General features: G+C 44.3%; 1 protein-coding gene across 2 annotated transcripts in view; it reads right to left on the bottom strand.

Moving 5' to 3' along the window:
- Nucleotides 1-481: 481 nt before the first annotated feature.
- ptp4a1 (protein tyrosine phosphatase 4A1) overlaps nt 482-21,299 on the bottom strand; it is a 32,511-nt gene continuing 11,693 nt past the window's right edge. For both annotated transcript variants that reach the window (XM_038800666.1, XM_038800667.1), the window contains exons 2-6: nt 10,822-11,325; nt 9,587-9,679; nt 7,951-8,081; nt 3,278-3,352; nt 482-2,139 (exon numbers count right to left, since the gene is read on the bottom strand). In XM_038800666.1, coding sequence (XP_038656594.1) covers nt 2,022-2,139; nt 3,278-3,352; nt 7,951-8,081; nt 9,587-9,679; nt 10,822-10,926 — 522 coding nt within the window. In that variant the 5' untranslated portion in view covers nt 10,927-11,325 and the 3' untranslated portion in view covers nt 482-2,021. The remainder of the gene's footprint in view (nt 2,140-3,277; nt 3,353-7,950; nt 8,082-9,586; nt 9,680-10,821; nt 11,326-21,299) is intronic.

The following is a 21,299-nucleotide window of genomic DNA, read 5'->3' as shown; positions in this document are numbered from 1 at the left end:
ATCATATAATAATAATCTTTATTAGTGTCACAAGTAGGCTTATATAAACACTGCAATGATGTTGCTGTGAAAATCCCCTAGTCGCTGCACTACAGCGCCTGTTCGGGTACACAGAGGGAGAATTCAGAATGTCCAATTCACCCAACAAGCAAGTCTTTCGGGACTTGTGGGAGGAAACCGGAGACCCCAGAGGAAACCCACGCAGGCACAGGGAGAACGTGCAGACTCCTCACAGACGGTGACCCCAGCTGAGAATTGAACCTGGTGGCTCTGGCGATGTGAAGCAACAGTGTTAACCACAGCAATGCAATGATCCTTGCACTTCTTCACACGTCAACCCATTAAATGAAGCTTTTACCCAAAGTTTTCACGCTCGTCATGATGACTCTAAACCTGGAATAATTGTATCAAGTTTAAAGCTGCAGATAAATGGCATAGTTGTACCGACTCAGTACAAGCTGTAAAAGAACCACCAATAAAATACTTTTTTCCACTTTTTATTTCAGATGACAAGCTCTCGCACTAGATTTTAAACAAGCTGGTGAATACTGGCAAATTACTTCTCCCACAGAACTATACCACACGTTCCCAAGACAGTATAAATATGGTTTATCTAACATTAATACAACATTGCATCAAATTACATAATTAAATGATCAATTATCCAAGTATTAACTTATGCAATCAAAAGGCATACAAAATATTACAGACATCAGGGCCTGCATAGATTAAGCAGAAACTCAAAAATCACGCTTCTGACAAGTTGGTAAACCTCCAATAGTACATCAAAAGAAAGATTACAAGTTTCAGAAAGTTACTGTACAGTATGAATTTAGCTACAACAAAGCATTTCTACTTTTAAAAAATTACTTGGTATGTAATGGGTAAACCCCAGTATACATTTTCTGCACAAGACAAAAAGGCAACATACTAAATATCCCCGATTCCCCAATGCTTGTTTCAGCCCCTCCCTAAAGATCAATTGCAGAGTGCCAGTGTTCCTTTGTAAGGCTTCATTTTGAAAATTAAACCCAAGTGTGCTTATGTATGCTTTGAGCATTGCAATGTGCAGTCAAATGAACTGATATGTCCTTTCAGACACTAAAGACTGCATAGTGGGGCGGTGGGGTAAGAAATTAATGTATGTCACATGATTGACAACAAAACTATTAAATGCATTGCAAGCCTTTTCAAAAATGCATTATACATCAGAACAGAGGGCATTCAAAAGTACTATTAAGACTTTAATCAATGATAAGTTTAAAAACAAAACCTAGGCGTAGTACTGCTGTGCAGGAATTAGTTCTAGTGCGACTGTGGGAGGACGTGTAAACAGTGTTGAAGTGTACAGTGAGCAGCCAGCTGAGTTAAATCTTTGACACTAGCGTGCAGGACACTCATTTGAAGGAGCTATGCACAAGATTCATGTAGCATTGTCCCATCAGGCAAACTTTCAATGAGATGTATTGAAAAGCTGATTGTAGCTTTCACAAAGCGAATCAAGACAGGAAGCCTGGAAAAGGATGGGGGGGGGGGGGGGGGGTGCAGAGCGGGCGGGAAGAAAATGTTAATGATTAACTGCTCACAAGAGATTCCAGCTTCTTCTCACATACACATGGATCTCAGTAAATGAAATTCTGGCAGCAATTTAGTGCTTATTTAGCCATTGTATATCTTTGCATTTGTAAACAGAAACAGTGCCCTGTATTGTATACTCATGCTGTATTTCACACCCATGTTAACTGTCTTAAGAGCAAAGAGTCTAAACTCAAACCTATTGGGGAGGGACTCATTCTAGTTTAGAAACATACAGCAGCAACTTTTTAGCTCACAAAAAGAAGTGAATCTGAAGGCAAGAGAACCTCAGGTTTTAAAACAAAACACCATCTCCATCTCCAAACCCCTACGAAAGCACCAGTTTACATTACAAGCACATCTAAAATTTTACGTTCCACAGCTGAACTGCCTAAGTTGGCCTTTCTCCTCTGCCTTCAGATAATTAAGTGATCAATCCTCCAACATTACTGGATGCAGCAATTATTCCGATGTCCATTGGAATCTTTAAAGCGTAGACGCATTTTGGGACGGTATTTCTCCAGGTACAAGAGTTGCTTGCTGTTGAAAGCTCCGCGTCGCTTTCTGGAAGACAAAATACCAGGATTAAAAAGTAGTCCTGTGCTTGGTACTACTTTGCAATTAAAAATTGACCCAAATTCTGCCACCTTTAATGTCTTACACCAGAATTCTGCAAGCTCATTTGTTGGTACAAATAACTCAGCTACCCATTGCACTTTAGTTATTCAGCAAGTTTGTTTTAATGGTCCCTTCAGTCTTGGAAGAGGCTAATTCAAATACTGGCCGTATTCTGCTCAATACTAATATGATGAAACGAGTAAGTGATTCATGCTCCAGCATATGTTCTGCAGAGTTTCAACATAAGACTGCCAATTCGATTGCTATGTTTGCAAAATAATAAGATGATCTAATGGCCACTATTGCAGGTGTTATGCTCAGTTCAAATCAACTACTTAGAAAGGAGATTAGGAAAAGGTTTGCTCAAATGCGAAGATGAAGATGAAAGCTAAATTTAGAAAGACAGTTGAGACTTCAAAATAAGCTGTATATTTACTTCAAAGTGCATCAATTAAATAGAGGGGTGGGGAAAGAAGTACAGTATGTAGATACTGAGAAAAGGCTCACAGGGAGCATAAACAGCAGCATAAATTATGTGCGTGCAACAAATGCTATGCAAACTGCAAAGAATCTCAGAAGCATTTGAAACAAAATAATTGAAGCAAATATTATTGTTCAAACTGCAATTTAGAGGATGTATGAATAACAGTGCCCTAAAGGACAAGACTCCTTTAGAAGAAATCTACAATCCCAGCAAACAATTTGATTGTAAGTGATGAATTTAGTTAAAAATAAAAAAGATTAAAAGCAGCACATATTGCTAGTCAGATTTCCAGATATTGAGGCTTGATAAAAAGTTGAGATTTCTAGTTGAGGGGCATATCGCAGCTTCCAAGCATTAAAAAATGCTTGCTGTGTGTTAAAAGTACTGGCAAAATGGAGATCAACTGCTAATGCCATTGTAAATTCTTACACAAAATGTAATCAACAGCTTCATGAACCATAGCTTAATATTTTACTTCATTTGTGCACGAGGCTAAAAATCAAGCATTATGGGCAGTTTAAGGACTTACAAATCCAAACCCTGTATTCTGCACACAATTTGGCAGAAGTGTATAAAGATCACGTGACAGACTTTACTTACTGTCGAATGAACTGAACAGCATCTTCATACTTCATTCCACATTCAATTAGCGCCAAGGCCACCAGAACTGGAGCTCTGTATAGAAAGGAAAATACGTTCAGGCAACATCACTTTCACTTCATGAAAAATCTGGACAAGTTGTGTCCATCATGGTTGCATACTCAACTGTACCCCCACTGGATGATTGGTCCATACAAAGTACATAAACAAATGGTTGTTGGAAGTTCCTGGTTATAGATGTTTCAATAAGATTAGGGAGGGTGGTAAAAGAGGTGGGGGGGGGGGGGGGGGGGGTTGGGTTGTATTATTAATTAGATAGTATAACAGCTGCAGAAAGGCAGTTCGGGGAGGATCTGCCTACTGAGGTAGTATGGGTTGAAGTCAGAAATAGGAAAGGAGCAGTCACCTTGTTGGGAGTTTTCTATAGCCCCCCCCCCCCCCCCAGTAGTAGCAGAGATGTGGAGGAACAGATTGGGAACAGATTTTGGAAAGGTGGAGAAGTCACAGGGTAGTAGTCATGAGTGACTTCAACTTCCCAAATATTGAGTGGAAACTCTTTAGATCAAATAGTTTGGATGGGGTAGTGTCTGTGCAGTGTGTCCAGGAAGCATTTCTGACACAGTATGTAGGTTGTCCGACTAGAGGGGAGGCCATATTGGATTTGGTACTTGGTAATGAACCAGGGCAAGTGATAGATTTGTTAGTGGGGGAGCATTTTGGAGATAGTGACCACAATTCTGTGACCTTCACTTTAGTAATGGAGAGGGATAGGTGCGTGCAACAGGGCAAGGTTTACAATTGGGGGAAGGGTAAATACAATGCTGTCAGACAAGAACTGAAGTGCATAAGTTGGGAACATAGGCAGTCAGGTAAGGACACAATTGAAATGTGGAACTTGTTCACGGAACAGATACTACTTGATATGTATGTCCCTGTCAGGCAGGGAAGAGATGGTCGAGTGAGGGAACCATGGTTGACAAGAGAGGTTGAATGTCTTAAGAGGAAGAAGGAGACTTGCATAAGGCTGAGGAAACAAGGTTCAGACAGGGCGCTTGAGGGATACAAGATAGCCAGGAGGGAACTGAAGAAAGGGATTAGGAGAGCTAAGAGATGGCATGAAAAATCTTTGTCGGGTAGAATCAAGGAAAACCCCAAGGCCTTTTACACGCGTGAAATATGAGAATGACTAGAGCGAGGGTGGGTCCGATCAAGGACAGTAGCGGGAGATTGTTTATCGAGTTAGAAGAGGTCTTGAGCGAGAACTTTTCTTCAGTATTTACGAATGAGAGGGGCCATATTGTTGGAGAGGACAGTGTGAAACAGACTGGTAAGCTCGAGGAGATACTTGTTAGGAAGGAAGATGTGTTGGGCATTTTGAAAAACTTGAGGAAAGACAAGTCCCCCGGGCCTGATTCTATGGGAAGCAAGAAATGAAATTGCAGAGCCGTTGGCAATGATCTTTTTGTCCTCACTGTCAACAGAGGTGGTACCAGGGGATTGGAGTGTGGCGAATGTCGTGCCCCTGTTCAAAAAAGGGAATAGGGATAACCCTGGGAATTACAGGCCAGTTAGTCTTACTTCGGTGGTAGGCAAAGTAATGGAAAGGGTATGGAGGGATAGGATTTCTGAGCATCTGGAAAGACACTGCTTGATTAGGGATAGTCAGCACGGATTTGTGAGGGGTAGGTCTTGCCTCAAGTTTTATTGAATTCTTTGAGGTGACCAAGCACGTGGATGAATGTAAAGCAGTGGATGGGGTGTACGTGGATTTTAGTAAGGCATTTGATAAGTTTCCCCACGGTAGGCTTATGCAGAAAGTAAGGAGGCATGGGACAGTGGGAAATTTGGCCAGTTGGATAACAAACTGGCTAACAGATAGAAGTCAGAGTGGTGGTGGATGGCAGATATTCAGCTTGGAGCCCAGTTACCAGTGGCGTACCGCAGGGATCAGTTCTGGGTCCTCTGCGGTTTGTGATTTTCATTAATGACTTGGATGAGGGAGCCGAAGGGTGGGTCAGTAAATTTGCAGACGATACGAAGATTGGTGGAGTTGTGGATAGTGAGGAGGGCTGTTGTCGGCTGCAAAGAGACATAGATAGGATGCAGAGCTGGACTGAGAAGTGGCAGATGGAGCTTAACCCTGAAAAGTGTGAGGTTGTCCATTTTGGAAGGACAAATATGAATGCAGAATACAGGGTTAATAGTAGTGTTCTTGGCAATGTGGAGGAGCAGAGAGATCTTGGGGTTTATGTTCATAGATCTTTGAAAGTTGTCACTCAAGTGGATAGAGCTGCGAAGAAGGGCGTTCATTAGCAGAGGGATTGAATTTAAGAGCCGTGAGGTGATGATGCAGCTGTACAAAACCTTGGTACGGCCACATTTGGAGTACTGTGGTACTCTGGTACTCATTTTAGAAAGGATGTGGAAGCTTTGGAAAAGGTGCAAAGGATTTGCCTGGAATGGAGAGTAGGTCTTACGAGGAAAGGTTGAGGGTGCTCAGCCTTTTCTCATTAGAACGGAGAAGGATGAGGGGCGACTTGATAGAGGTTTATAAAATGATCAGGGGAATAGAGTAGACAGTCAGAGACTTTTTCCGCAGGTGGAACAAACCATCACAAGGGGACATAAATTTAAGGTGAATGGTGGAAGATATAGGGGGGGTGTCAGAGGTAGGTTCTTTACCCAGAGAGTAGTGGGGGCATGAAATGCACTGCCTGTGGAAGTAGTCGAGTCGGAAACATTAGGGACCTTCAAGCGGCTATTGGATAGGTACATGGATTCCGGTAGAATGATGGGGTGTAGATCAATTTGGTCTTAATCTAGGACAAAAGTTCGGCACAACATCGTGGGCCGAAGGGCCTGTTATGTGCAGTATTTTTCTATGTTCCATGTTTTCAGCCCTTCGGATGAATTCCTATGAATCAGGTACTGATTTTATACAAAATGCCATCCTGTTCCCTCCCAGAGCTGCAATCTTCAGTTTGAATTGACAATGTGCTTTAGAGCTTCCTCCCCCACTAACTAGTTGCTTGTTTTTTATGCTGCTCCCACCTCTACACTGTAACCAAGTCAGATTGTTTCTTTACAGAAAGAATTGAGGAAAATGTTGACAGAAGAAAACACAAGTACCGCAGGAAAGGCAACAAAAATATGACTACAAAAAGTTAGTTGACTGGAAGGGTTAGGTCAATAGGGACAATAAATTGAAAAGGTGCGAGTTATAGAATTATAATTTATGAGTAATAACAACAATCTTGATTAGTGTCACAAGTAGGCTTAAATTAACACTGCAATGAAGATACTGTGAAAATCCCCTAGTCGCCACACTGGCACCTGTTCGGGTACACAGAGGAAGAATTCAGAATGTCCAATTCACCTAACAAGCACGACTTTTGCAATTTGAGAGAGCAAACTGGAGCACTCGGAGGAAATCCATCATAGGGAGAACGTGCAGACTCCGCAGTGGCCCTAGCAGGAATCGAACCTGGGACCCCCGCCGCTGTGAAGCAAAAACGCTAACCGCTATGCCACCCACTGGATATCAACTAGCAGATGTGAAGTGGTGATGCAAACTAGGTAATGACATCAGTGTTGCGAAAAAATGCTTGACGAGATGCAGATATCTTCATGCAAGCCATTCATGTTACATTTGAGATCATCAATGTAAGCCAGTATGTTTCTCTGATTGAACTTCCTCAAGACCCCTCTCAGCTGGCCACTTGTCTATTCCCATGATACAAAGCAAATTACTAATATACCCAGACAAATCAGGTCACAGAAGAGCTTGGCCTCCTGTTCATTCAGAGCTGCAAAACAATATCTAATACATTACCTTCATGCAGTTGTCAACCTCAGTCATAAAAAGCACTACAAGATTCTGCTTACTTTATGAAAACAGTGTTAAAAAAAAAAGTTGCAAGTACCTCAGCCGCCCTCCAGCCCCCATCAGAAGTACCTCTCAACATGCCACAATTGTTGCAGTGTTCTTGCCTCCAGCACCCTTTCAGCCTTGGGCTGAGTATCCTCTCCTTCTGCTCGATTGAGGAAACCTCAGCTACCTCTGCTGTTTTTTTCTGGAACTCGCTCTCCAAATATCACACTGACTCGCATTTCTAAACTTTAAAAACATGTTCCATCTTTTCAACTAAACTGATGCTTAATTCAAATTGCAACACAGCCTTTATTCCAATACCTTGTTTTTTTCCTTTCTCTTGAAAAACTTCCTGCATTAAATAATCTACAGAAATGCAAGTTGTTGGACTACACTATGCACAGCACTGCAGCTCAGCAGCAGAACCAGGGACCCAGGTTCAATTGGTGACTTGTCTTTGTGGAGTTTGCACGTTCTCCCAGCGGTTGCTTGTTTCCTCCAGGTGCTCCAGTTTCCTCCCAGTCAAAAGATGTGCAGGTTAAGTGGATTAGCTATGCTAAATTGCCCCTAGTGGCCAAAGCAGGTTAGGTGGTGTTACTCAGACAGGGCAAGGGTGTGGGCCTGGGTAGAGTAGTCTTTTGGAGTGTTGGTGCAGACTTGATGACCAAATGGATCTTCTTCTGAACTGTTGGGATTTTACAATTATGTACAAATGCTGCCCTCAGCTAGGCACATTCACTGGTATGCTTGATTCACAACCACAGCAGAAATACCATGCAATAAAAATCTGAATAGTACACACCGCCCAAGCCCAGCTACGCAATGGACAGCAACGCAACAGCCAGGCTCTTCACGGAACTTGGCTCTCAAAAGGGTTAGCCAATCATCCACAATCTGGTTGGAAGGTGGAGCACCATCATCAAATGGCCAGTCCTGTTAGAAAGAGAGAGGAGCTATTGTATTTTTGTGCATCAATTCACCATTTTACATCAACGCAACCCCTACCAAGCACCTACCATCAATGCCAAACCTTTCTTAGTACCTTTAATGGAACTTCCATGGTCAGCCAAACTGCAAATTCTTTAGGCCAAATTTTATAATGCTGTACCTTGAATGATAGATTCTGTACATTACTTGACCAAGATGTGCACTCTTAAGACCTTCCATGCAAAATTCTTTTTCCTGTACTGCAGTCAATTCTTTATGAGAATCTTAGTTTATGGAGAAACAATCATGCAGGAATCAGTTGTGCTCTCCCTATTCAAGAATGCATTTAAAATGGTGAATTTTATGCTCAAGATGAGGATTGTTGCTAAAGGAAAGTGTTAACACTTCCCTTTTTGAGCACCCATCAAGCATCCTCAAAGCACTAGTTAGATGCAGAGCAGTCACATAGGTACAAGACTGACTGGACTGAAACTGATTGAATTACTTTTAAATAGGACAGTTATAGCATACAGACGTGCTCAGAGTGGTTCTGTTAATAGACCAGCAATCCAGAGTCATGGAGTTCAAACCCCACCATGGCAGTGAGGGACATTGATCTATCTTAACTAATTCAGGAATAAAAAGCTAGCATCAATAATGGTAACGATGAAGCTATAGTTTGGTAATAAAAAATTATCAGGTCCTTTCAAGAAAGCGAACTGCCATTTTTTACATGATCTGGCCTACAGATTCCAGTCCCACAATGCACTTGACTCTTAGCTGTCAATAGACAATTGACTCTTAACTGTCTTAGCAAGCCACTCATTTGTTCAAGATGGAAGCTCATCACCACCTTTCTCAGTTAGGGCTGGCCAATAAATGCCAGCCTTGCCAACGAGGTTCATGTACAATGACTTTTTAAAAAATCACTCTGATCTGGTCTTGTGTTCAAGGAATAGAGGTGGGGCAGCAAACTATTCCAGTAGGTCAGTTTACTAACAACACTGCAAGATCTTTTCAACTCAATTGCAGGCTTGAGATCACTACAGCAGACTGCAACATGTGTCAATTTGGACTAAAAAACAGATGGTTCACAAGGTGGAAATGTTACCATGATAGACTGGCGCAGGAAGTCAAGAATGCTGCTTTAGACCAGAATGGTGCACAGGAGTGAAAAGTGATACACCAAAACTAAAAAGCAGTTAAACATTAATACAAGTTATGGCACATCATTTGCTAGAGAAGATCAGCAACTTTGAATTAGAGTGCCAAGTGATTTTAAGGCAAGGAGTCTTATACTGTTGCAACATACCAGATTAAAATGGACTATTATGTATGATTGTCAGTAAGAAGTCTTAAAGTCCAACCGTTGTGTTTCGAATCACTAGCTTTTGGAACGCAGCTCCTTCCTCAGATTTCACCCGAGTGATTTGAAATAACCCTGTTGGGACTTTAACCTGGTGTTGTAAGACTTCTTACTGTGCTCACCCCAGTTCAACACCAGCACTTACCAAAAACTGAATGCCTTCTTTTTCAACTGGAGATGTGTCATAGGTTGCTTCACATACTCTAACTACTGTAGTGACACTATACTTCTTCAACTCCTGAAAAAAAATGTTTGCATGGTAAACAACTCTACCTTCAATCTGAACAAGTCCACGATATTTTAGTATTTGTCCTGAGCCATAGACTCGGGCACAAGCTGGATTTTGGATAAAGTATAGACTTTAACCTTTCAAAATTTTGTTTACCTTAATCGATTGCCATCAGAATCAGGATGACAACATGGACTAAGCATTTAATTTCAGTTCACATCTTAGACATTTACATTACATTAGTACACAAAGTCACTAAGTAAAGATTTGCTCCAGACAGACTGAAAACCATTTAAGATTGTGCCTCTCCTGGCTTTCAATTAAACCAAGGCCTTGTTCTGAAAATAATGTGAAAATGGGTAAGGTATCAGTTAACATGCTGGTAATTTGCAGGGGTGGGGAGAGGCACATCGAGATGAAGAGGGAATTTAATGAGGGAAAGTACTTATAAAAAGGCAACCAGGTAGAACTAAATAGGGTTCAGAGTGGCTCAATCAAACTCCATTTACAGCTTCTTTTTATACAAATTTTAGGTTTCAAATTTCTGCCCATTTAGTCTTTAAAATACACAGCTCAGACACAAATAATGCAGGTGCATAGAAAGGTTTATGGTACAGCCAGGTTCTTTTACAAAACTGCACTCATCAATGGGCGCAGGTTTCAAGGAACCCATCATCAGCTCTTCCATCTGGATTTTGAAAGCCAATGCAACAGAACCCCAGCTGCTCAACCTACAGCAAGAAAATGCTATCAGAAGCAATCAACTGGAAGTCATATCCTGCAGTTAGCAAATGTTTAACTGCCAAGCGATCTGCTCCAGTTTGTCCTGAAAATACTTGCTTCAACCAGCCATAATGTAGGCCAGGTTGGACACATGACCTAAGTATAACATTGGAAACTAAAAGATGGAGCATGCTTGACTGTACAAGAAGGAGTTGACGGTTAGAGTGCTATATTGTTACTTTATTGGTTTGACTTGTTAAATAATGAGCATGTTTTTGTATAGAGACTGTGATAGGTATATGTCTGCTTTCATTAACAGTCTCAGATTTGGGAGAGAGGCTCCCAAGAAGTGCATTTATGATAACTTCATCCAACTTTGAAAACCACCAGAATGCCAAATGTTTAACCCCTTTAAAGTGAGCACTCACCTCTATGAATTTATTTAAGGTTGCATTGGTAGGGTTGTGTGTAATCAGGAATCTCATGTTCTTGTAGGTAATTTCCACAGGCGCTGGACGATTCATTCGAGCCATCTTCTTATAAAAATGCACAAATCCTATAAAGTGAAAAAGAACTAGCCCACAAAGCCCGAAATAAAACGGTCCGGTTTTGTCAAATTCCACTGACAGAGTGTATACACGTACAAAGGCTTTTGATGAAGCTCTTGACAAGCAGCAAATCTTCAATCCAGTAATACTGTGACCGACAAAAAACAGCCCACTTGGTTACCCCATCCAGATACGGTCTTCGATGAATCAATTCGCCTGTTACTCTCAGCTGCTGGTAACCTACTGTCGAGGGGTTTCTCAAGTGGAATTGCAATAGACTTTTACAGTTCACTTGTCTGCATAGACGGCGTGCTGTGCCTGGCAGTAGTCTCCACTGCCCTTCAGAAACTCCATAAATGTGCGACCTAGAACACCACAGAACTGCTGCAAATAAAGAACAGAAATATTCAATGGAACATCTGCAGAAATTTTGTGCTCTATGCTACATGTTACATTTGCTCAGTTAATAAAAAAACCAAGACCAGTGAGTTTCAAGAAGGTGGATGCCCACGTTGCAATTTAAGTCATGAATCTGGTGAGTGCTGTTCAGCCAAACACTGGCACTGGAAACACTATTGACTGCCCTTTGCCAGCATTTACTCCAAGTACACCTCTACCAGCCTTAAATACAAATCACTGATTATAACCTGCAGCTTTCCTTGTTTTCCAGTACTCTTATGATTCCAGAAGCAACTGAAAGATTTAAAAATGCAAACCCGTGAACCATCATTTCCCTTAAAATTCAGAAACAAGCTTTGTTTTCAATGTTCAGGAGTACAACTTTTCAATTTAATATCGTATGCACATTTGAATTCCATGCAAATCGCCAGTCAGAACTCACACACAATAACAATGTTTGTTCCTTTGGCAACAAGATGCTGGAATGTGGATTAGAAGTCACTAGGCAGGCAGGAATCAATGGAATGTAACTCTGCACATATAATCTGCTATGTAGTTTAGACACTCCCATCAGAAAGTATATTTTCTTCTAAACTGCACTGTGCAACGACAAGGGAAAAATTTGGACAAACATCAGTTCTAGAAACAGCATCTTTTGGGTCTTAAGTCAGTTGGGCAGCTAGATTTCCAGATGAGCTATGTATGTTTCTATCTCTCCCAGCATTAAACTCTCAGGTTCTAACTTCTCCATTTGTCCACTTTGTTTGTTAACGCAAGTGAGATTGCAAAGGTCAGGACTGCACAGGGAATTTAATTCTAATGATATAAATAAAGCAAGCCCAGTTACATCAGATAAAAACAAAATTACTGCGGATGCTGGAATCTAAAACAAAAACAGAAAATACTGAATAATGCAGGTCAGACAGCATCTGTGGAGAGAAGGGAGCTAACTTTTTGAGTCTGAACTCTTTGTTAACGAGTCATAGACTCAAAACGTTAGCGCCCTTCTCGCTCCACAGATGCTGTCAGACCCAGTAACAGCAGATTGCTTCATATTCAGATTAAGCATTTGAAAAATTGAACACAAAACAAAACACTTCACATTAATTTTGTACTTGCATGCAAGGAGGAAGCAGAGTAATATAGGCTAGTTTTTTTTTATATTTCAAAGAATGTGGGCTTCGTTGGCAAGGCCAGCAGTCGCTCATCCCTAATTGCCCTTGGGAAGTGGTGGAGAACTGCCTTCCAGGAGTTGTAGGTATAGTGCTGTTGTGGAAAGAACTCCAGGATTCTGACAGCGAGTGATGGGACGGCTATATATTTTCAAGTCAGGAGGACGGCTTGAGGGGGGGGGGGGGGGGAAAGAGAGAACGGGACTTGCAGGTAATGGTGTTCCCATGCGTCTGCTGTCCTTCTAAATGACAGAAGTGGGTTTGGAAGATGCTGCCTAAGGAGCCTTGGTGAGTTACTGCAGTGCATCTTGTAGATCAGATTTTTAAAACTCTGTTGCAATCCACGGGTGGGTGTCAGGATGGCCGTGGAGCAATCGGTTGCGGCAACCCTTGATCGCAGGAGAAGCACCCAACGGCCTCGTCCGGCTTTTAGGTTGAGAATGCCGGTAGCGCATGTGCGCCCCCTCAGCCAGATCTGGCAGTGCAGTCCGTAGGCCCAGAGCCCAGTAGGGCAGACTGCCTCCTCTGGACTTCAGCGTGCTGTCCCCGGACCAAATTTAATTCTAAAAAAATGCCAGAGTCTTCCCGCCAGAAGCAGCTGGTCACGTGTACACTGAAGTCTCACAGTCAATGCTTTGGGTGCAAAAATCGCAGGAGAATTTCCTCCATTTTGAAGCTGCCAGCAAGAAAGCAACAGGACTACGTGAAATGGATCATTTTGCAATAAGGAAGAGGGGGCCAGAGACACAAACAGGCTAGGATATCACAATTGAATCTCCTAGGGAGCTTCTCTAGGACAAAGTAATGCTAATGAGAGCTCCAGGGCCACTGATGAACAATCCAATAAGAAGCTGAAATCAGGACCAAAGCAGTATAAAGATGATTTCTTGAGGTATGGCTTTATTAATTGTGCCAGTGCAAATCATAATGCAAAGCGCAGGTGTGGTCTATGTGCAGGGAAGTACTGTCGAATGAAAGTTTAAAACCCTCAAGACTTCAACGGCATTGGAACATTAAGCATGGTCAGTTCGAGGACAAATCACCTTTGATCTTTTTTTCCCAAAAAATGGAGCGAGAACTTAAATCATCAGCTGAAGTCCTTTGCAGAAATGTAACATTGAATGACAAAGGGAGAGAGATCGTGAGGACCAAGCAGGCTCACCTGTCACAAAAGGTAAGCAAAAATGGTGGGTCGCGAAGTTCGGCTGGTTGGTAAAAGTGGGTCCCGGGAAAGAAAGTTTGAAAACACCGTTGTAGGTACACATGCTGCTGTTGTGTCAGTGGTGGAGGGCGTGAATGTTTGTGGGTGAAGTGCCAATCCAGTGGGATGCTTTGTTCTGAATGGTGTGGAGCTTAGAGTGTTGTTGGAGCTGCACTCATCCAGACAATGGAGAGATTCCACTATACTCTTGACTTGTGCCTTGTAGATTGTGGACAGGTTTTTGGGAGTCAGAGGTGAGTTATTTACCACGATTCACAACCTCTGACCTGCTCCTGTAGCCAATATTTATATGGCTAGTTCAGTTCAGTTTCAGGTCAATGGCAACCCCTAGGATGTTGACAATGCTGCTAGGTATCAACCCAGAGGCATTGGCTGGAAGGAAAATACTGGCCGAGTACCAAAATTAACTCTACTTCGAATAGGAGATAGTCATGGTTCAGCTATACAAAGCCCAGGTTAGATCATACCTGGAGTGGTGAAAGCAGTTCTGGGCATCACACCTCAAGACAGCTACATTGACCTTGAAATGAGTGTAGATTAACTAGAATGATAAGGTTTCAATTACAAAAGAGATTGAACAAATTAGAGTTTGTATTCTTTGGAGTTTAAAAGTTAGGGATGATTTTGTCAAATGCTCTCCAGATATTAGGGTATCGATACAGAAAAATGCTTTGCTGTCTGGGGAGTCTAGCATTGCGGGGCAGTCTAAAATCGCAGGGACAGACTTTCAGGAATGAACCGGAGAACACTTCACACACAGTAGATGTTTGGAACTTTTCTGCAAATGGCAATTGGTGTTTGATTAATTTTAAAACACATTGAACTTCCGGTGGTGGCCATGGAGGAGTAGGTCGCACACTTGATGGCTCCCGCCTGTGACGGACGTTTGGACCTCCCCCCCCCCCCCCCCCGGGTTCTCTCCAGATTTTATGGGATAAATCGGTGAAGAGTGAGACAGCAAGGAGAAATCCCCCTCCAGCGTATGGAGAATTGGACCAGAAGTGGCCGTGTGAGAAGACAAAGTCCTACAAGGAAGATGCGAGTAGAGCTGGTAACGCAGGAAAGCATGGCGGAGAAGCGGGGAAATGGCATAAGTGTTTGACGGAGCAGCTGGTGAAGTTGTTCAAAGATTGCGTTGCCAAGTTGAAGGAGGACACGCTGGACCCGATTAAGACTTTGATTGATCAAGTTGTGCAGAATCTAGAGACCCACGGGAGAGCGATCCAGGAGGTGGAGAAATAGGTGTCCGAGCACGAGGAGTACATAACCGGGCTGGAGACCAAGGTGGAGATGATGAACGACCGCCAGAAAAGAATTCAGGAGAAGCTGGAGGACTGGGAGAAGAGGTCCAGGAGGCAGAATCTTAGAATTGTCAGCCTCCCTGAAGGCAGTGAGGGATCGGATGCGAGGGCTTATGTGACAGACATGCTGGAGAAGTTCATGGGGGCTGAGGCGTTCTCTCGGCCCCTGGAAGTGGTTAGAGCGCACAGAGCCCTTGTGAACAAGCCCCGAGCGAACGAGCCGCCGAGGGCCATGGTAGTACGCTTTCGCCGTTTCCTGGACAAAGAACATGTTCTGCAGTTGACCAAGAAGGAACAGAGCAGCAAATAGGAGAACTGTGAGCTGTGCATTTATCAGGACCTGGGCGCAGATCTGGCCAAGAGGCGAGCTGGGTTTAATTGGGCAAAAACGGCCCTCTTTTAAGAAGGGGGTGAAGTTTGGGATGCTGTACCCAACCCGTCTGTGGGTCACACATGAGGAATGGGACTTCTACTTTGGAACACCAGACAAGTATGGACTTTTATTAAAGAAGAGGCTGGAGGTGAATTAAAAGACACTGAAGAAGCCCTGGAGATTAGTTGTGCTGGGTTCTATAAACAAAAGTAGTGCTATGTGTAACAAGGGGCTGTTTGGATGGCTCACGATAATGTTGTCTTGCAGGGAGCTGGTTTTGGGGGGGGGGGGGGGGAGAAATTAGCTTTGGGGTTGGTTCTTTTTTCTAAAGTCGTTGTTTCTTCACGTTTGTTTCTGATGTTTGTTTACTGGGGAGTGTGAGGATTTTAAAATGTTTATCCATGTCGTGGGTGGGTGGGGAAACAATGGGGAGACAGACTGCTTGGTGCCAGGGCGGGCACTATCAAGTCAGCATGGGTCAGCTGACTCTCAGAAGCACATTGGGGAGTGAGCAGCTGTTAAGCTGGAGCTTGACTTGGGGGGGGTTGGGTTCCTAGTGTTGTTGCTAGGGAGGCGGGGGAAGAGCAGCTTTGCTCACAGGGGAGGAACAGTCACTGGGGACAAATGGGAAGTCGAGAACGGCGACTGCCTGAGCCGGGGCTCGAGGAGGCGGAGGGCTTGAGCTAGAGGCTGGCCTAAAACAGGGTGATGGGTAATCGGCAGGGGGGAGGGGAGAGAAAGGGGGCTGGAAGCCCCCCCCGATCAGGCTGATTACATGGAACGTCAAAGGGCTGAATGGGCCAGTCAAGAGGGCTTGCGTGTTTGAGAGGGTAAAGGCGGACGTGGCAATGCTACAAGAGACACACCTAAAGGTTACAGACCAGACGAGATTGAGAAAGGGGTGGGTCAGCCAAGTATTTGATTCAGGGCTGGAGTTAAGGACCAGGGGGCGGGGGTAGCGATCTTGATCAGCAAACGAGTGGCATTCGAGGCCGGGAGAATTGTGTCAGACAAGGGGGGGTAGGTACATAATAGTGAGTGGGAAGCTGGAGGGGATGCGGGTGCTACTCGTGAACATATATGCTCCGAATTGGGACGATGTGGAACTTATGAGGCGGATTTTAGGTAAGACTTAAGAGTGTCATAACCTGATCATGGGAGCAGACTTTAACACAGTCATTGATACGGAATTGGACCAGTCAAAATCCAGGACAGGGAGGAGGCCGGCTGCGGCAAAGGAATTGAAGGGATTTATGGAACAGATGGGGGGGGGGGGGGGGGGTGGAGAGAGTAGGCCAAGGGCAAAGGAGTTTTCCTTTTTCTCACATGTCCACAAGGTATACTCTCGCATCGACTTATTTGTTTTGAGCAGGGCGGCAATACCGGAGGTGGTAGGTACTCAGCAATCACAGTGTCGGATCATCCCTGCATTGGATGGATCTACAGGTTAGTGTGGAGAGAGGGCAACGCCCACGGTGGAGACTGGATAGCGGATGAAGCGATCTGTGGGCAAGTTAACAAGTCAATCCAGAACTACCTGGAAATAAATGATACATGGGAGGTCTCCGCAGTGACGATGCTCTGAAGGCAGGGGTCAGAGGGGAATTAATCTCGATAGGGCCCTCAGAGAAAAGGCGGAATGGGCTGAGAGGCATAGATTAGTGGAGGAAATACTCCAGGTGGATAGAAGATACTTGGAGGCCCCAGGTTCGGGGCTACTGAGGGAGCGGCGGAGGTTACAGGCGGAGTTTGGGCTGTTGACTACAGGGAAAGCGGTGGAACAGTTGAGGAAGGCAAGGGGGGTTGATTTAGGAGTACGGGGAAAAAGCAAGCAGAATGTTAGCACACCAGCTCAGGAAAAGGCAGGCGGCCAGGGAGATAGGTAAAGAGTAGAGGTGGGAATACTGTCCTGGACCCAGCAGGGGTGAACAAAGTGTTTTAAGGACATCTATAGTAAATTATATGAGTTGGAAATCCCGGCTGGGGTGGAGGGGATGTGGCAGTTTCTGGATCAGTTGAGATTCCAGAGGGCAGATGAGGATTTGGTGGAAAGGGGAACCCCAATTGAGATTGCGCAAATAATCAAGGGGCTGGAGGACATACAGTCGGGAAAGGCCCCAGAGCCTGATGGCTACCCGGTGGAATTCTATAAGAAGTTTTCAGAGATATTGAGCCCATTGCTGGTGAGGACATTTAATGAAGCACGAGAGAAGGGAGTCCTCCCCCCAACAATATCGCAGGCCTCGATTTCACTGATCATGAAACGGGAGAAGGATTCGGAGTCATACAGGCCGATTTCTCTGAATGTGGACGCCAAACTGCTAGCGGAGATACTGGCCACAAGGACAGAGGATTGTGTCCCAGGGGTGATAGGGGAAGACCAGATGGGATTTGTAAAGGACAGGCGACTCAGGGCCAATGTTTGAAGGCTTTTAAATGTTATTACGATGCCCTCAGAAGGAGAGGAGGTGGAGGTCCTAGCAAACATTTAATCAACATCGCTAAAAGATGAGCTGGCTATTAAACATAGTTTCCAAGACCTTGCCATGCACAGCGACTGTTTTATTTTTATTTAATACATTTCACTTCAAAAGTAATTGACTACCTAAAGCATTTTGGTACCAGAGATCATGAAAGCACTGTATAAATACAAGTTTCTGCCTCTTATGGCTAATACTCAAGCTTTGTTAGAGACCATAGGGTCACGAGGAAGAATATATATTTTTAAATGGACAATGATATGACCATGATATGACCAGAAAAATCATTTTATGAAGAAATCAATCAAGTGCAAGGCATCATTTTCTTCATGGCCCAATGTTCCAGAAGCTATGAGGTAGTGTTCATATCAAACTTTTATTTATAAATCACCAAGACTACGCACAGAAGCTCTATTACCCTGGCCAACAGTAAGCACAATGATCAAGTGTAACATGATTGAGATTCAAATAGCAAGTATAAGGAGTCTTTTCTTTTCAACATTAACAGAGCCAATTTCTTAGAAATGTTAAAAATTACCAATCGAATGAGTCAGGCTGCTCAACACAAATAGACAACAAGTGAGGCACCTTGAAAAGCATAATGAAGAGTGTAAAGCATAAATACCTAAATAACTAAAACAACCAAATTAAAACTGTGACTCAAGTATTAATGAGGAACTAGTCTCTAAAAGCTACAGAAATTCAGAGAAAGTGGAAAGATTCCAATGACTAACACAATATGCAAAAAGGCAGCAAGAGGCAAGAATAAAGAATGCAAAAACAGGACAAGCGCACACTGACCATCCTGAATAAGTATCCAAATATTCACAGCAAAGGCCTGAATAACACTGCCTTCATGATAACGAGTAACGAGAGATAAAGGTCTGGTATGACTACAGACATACAGAGCACAACAGCCTCCAGGGATTGATGGCTTTTACCTCAGGTTCAGGAGAGTAGGGCATGGATTTGAAAGTTGGAAGGAATAACTGGAGTGGTATCGATAGATTGAAAACAGAGCAACATGGAGACTACATTGAAAACAGATCGACAAATCAGACAAGCAACTGAATTCAATCCTGTAAAATAATGGAATTAGACTCAATTTAGGTGATCTAAATTTAGAAATCAGGTAGATCGGCCTGAATCCAAGTGAACTATTTACTCAAAGTAGCATCACAAATACGATGTCAAAATGTTTCTCAAATTTGCACAAATTAGGGTGGCAAGGTGGCACAGTGGACTCACGCCACCGAGGACCTGGGTTGGATCCCGGCCCACTGTCCTTGTGAAGTTTGCACATTCTCCCCGTGTCTGTGAGTTTCACCCCCACAACCCAAAGATGTGTAGGGTAGGTGAATTGGCCACGTCAAAATTGGAAAAAAGAATTGGGTACTCAAATTTTTAAAAAAAAACTTGCACAAATTAAACTAGCCCATGGGGAATTTAGGCAAATGTTGGGTATAGAATAGATACTTAGATATAAAATTCAATCCTTTGCATTCAACTACAGAAATTTAGGAAACCACTAGTTTTTCTTCACATCAGATCCAACACAACTGAACAGCATGTACAAAAGTGGGAATCATATACATGTCAAGATTCTCATGATCAATCTTATTTAGAAAATTCTCAATATCACAGGATTCTGGGTTCAACCTCTGTAGCCCCAACAGAATACAGGTGTTATATTTTTGTTACACTGCAATTTATCCACAATTGCCTCCTTACACAACAGCAAAAACAAATCTAACAACTCAGGATAATAAGTGGTGACTTTATCAATAATTTAATGTTTAAGCTGCAGCAGCTAAATAACAGAATATGTTCAGAATTACCACTGGTCAGTGATACATACCAACCCAACTCCAAGGAACAAAAAAACCCAACAAATTATTGGACAATCGCAGGCCAGACAGCATCTGTGCAGAGAGAAGGGAGCTAATGTAGAGTCTCCGTCTCCATGACCGTCAAAGTGAGACACTAAAAGAATGGCTGCAGGATTATCTATTCAATTCACGAAGGTCGACTGAATATATTTTAAACATTTGGGACATTTAGATCAACTGAAGGTGTGGGTCACAATAATATATAAATATGATGGTAATGGTTAGGTATGGGGTACTGATGAATAAGGGGCGTGATTCCCCCCCCCCCCCCCCCCCCCCGGGAGGGCTAGGAGCGGCGTTGCGGGAAACTCGGCCGCCGGGCCTTGACGCTTGCGTCAAGACGGCGCGTCGAGAATGACGTGGCCAGCGGCACCCAAGTGATGTCAGTCACACATGCGCGGTTGCCGCCTTCCCCTCTGCTGCCCCGCAAGACGTGGCGGCTTGATCTTACGAGACAGCGGAGGGGAAAGAGTACGTCTCTCAGAGACACCGGCCCGACGATCGGTGGGCACCGATCGCGGGCCAGTGCCCTCACGAGCACGCCCGTGGTGCTCGATCTTCTCTCCGCCCCCCACAGGCCCCACACTTACCTGTCGCGCGCTGTTCACGCCGGCAGCCACCAGGTGTGGTTGGCGCCGGTGTGAACAGTTCAGGATCGTCAGGCCGCTCGGCCCATCTGGGCCGGAGAATCGGAGGTCGCCGTGAAAAACGCCATTGTGGTGGGGGGGGGGGGGGGGGGGGGATCACAGGGGGTGCCAGAGCAGCCCTCCCACGATTCTCCCAGCCGGCCTGGGGAGTGGAGAATCGCACCCAAGATCTGAGAAGCAGTAAAGGAGCCAGAGAAATACAGCATTGCAATATATATAATATATATATATATACACACACACAGTAGTCCCCCGTTATACCGAGCTCCGCAATACCGCGGTTCACGATATACCGCGGGGGGGCTGATGGACCCCAACTGTCAGTTGTGTCAATTTCAGCGGCCGGCTCCGGAGAGGGAAGCTGCTCTCACTGAAATAATCAGCCGGCCGCTGAAATTGACACTGCCGGCTGCTCTCTCCCTCCAATCCAACTTTTAAGTTTTAATGTTTCTGATTGGAGGGAGAGAGCAGCCGGCAGTGTCAATTTCAGCGGCCAGCTGATTGTTTCAGTGAGAGAGCAGCTTCCCTCTCCAGATCGAAGTGAGCCGGCCGCTGAAATTGACACTGCCCGCTGCTCTCTCCCTCCAATCAGAAACATTAAAACTTAAAAGTTGGATTGGAGGGAGAGAGCAGCCGGCAGTGTCAACTTCAGCGGCCGGCTCACTTTGATCCAGAGCGGGAAGCTGCTCTCACTGAAACAATCAGCTGGCCGCTGAAATTGACACTGCCGAGGGGGGGGGCGGGTGTTGGGGGGGGGGAACGGGTGTTGGGGGGGGGGGGGGGGGGGAGAAGAGGGGGGGCGGGTGTTGGGGGGGGGGAGAAGAGGGGGGGCGGGGGTTGGGGGGGGAGAAGAGGGGGGGCGGGTGTTGGGGGGG

Source organism: Scyliorhinus canicula, chromosome 6 (assembly GCF_902713615.1).
Source record: "Scyliorhinus canicula chromosome 6, sScyCan1.1, whole genome shotgun sequence".
Lineage (NCBI taxonomy): Eukaryota > Metazoa > Chordata > Chondrichthyes > Carcharhiniformes > Scyliorhinidae > Scyliorhinus > Scyliorhinus canicula.
This window is presented reverse-complemented; position numbering and strand designations above follow the sequence as displayed.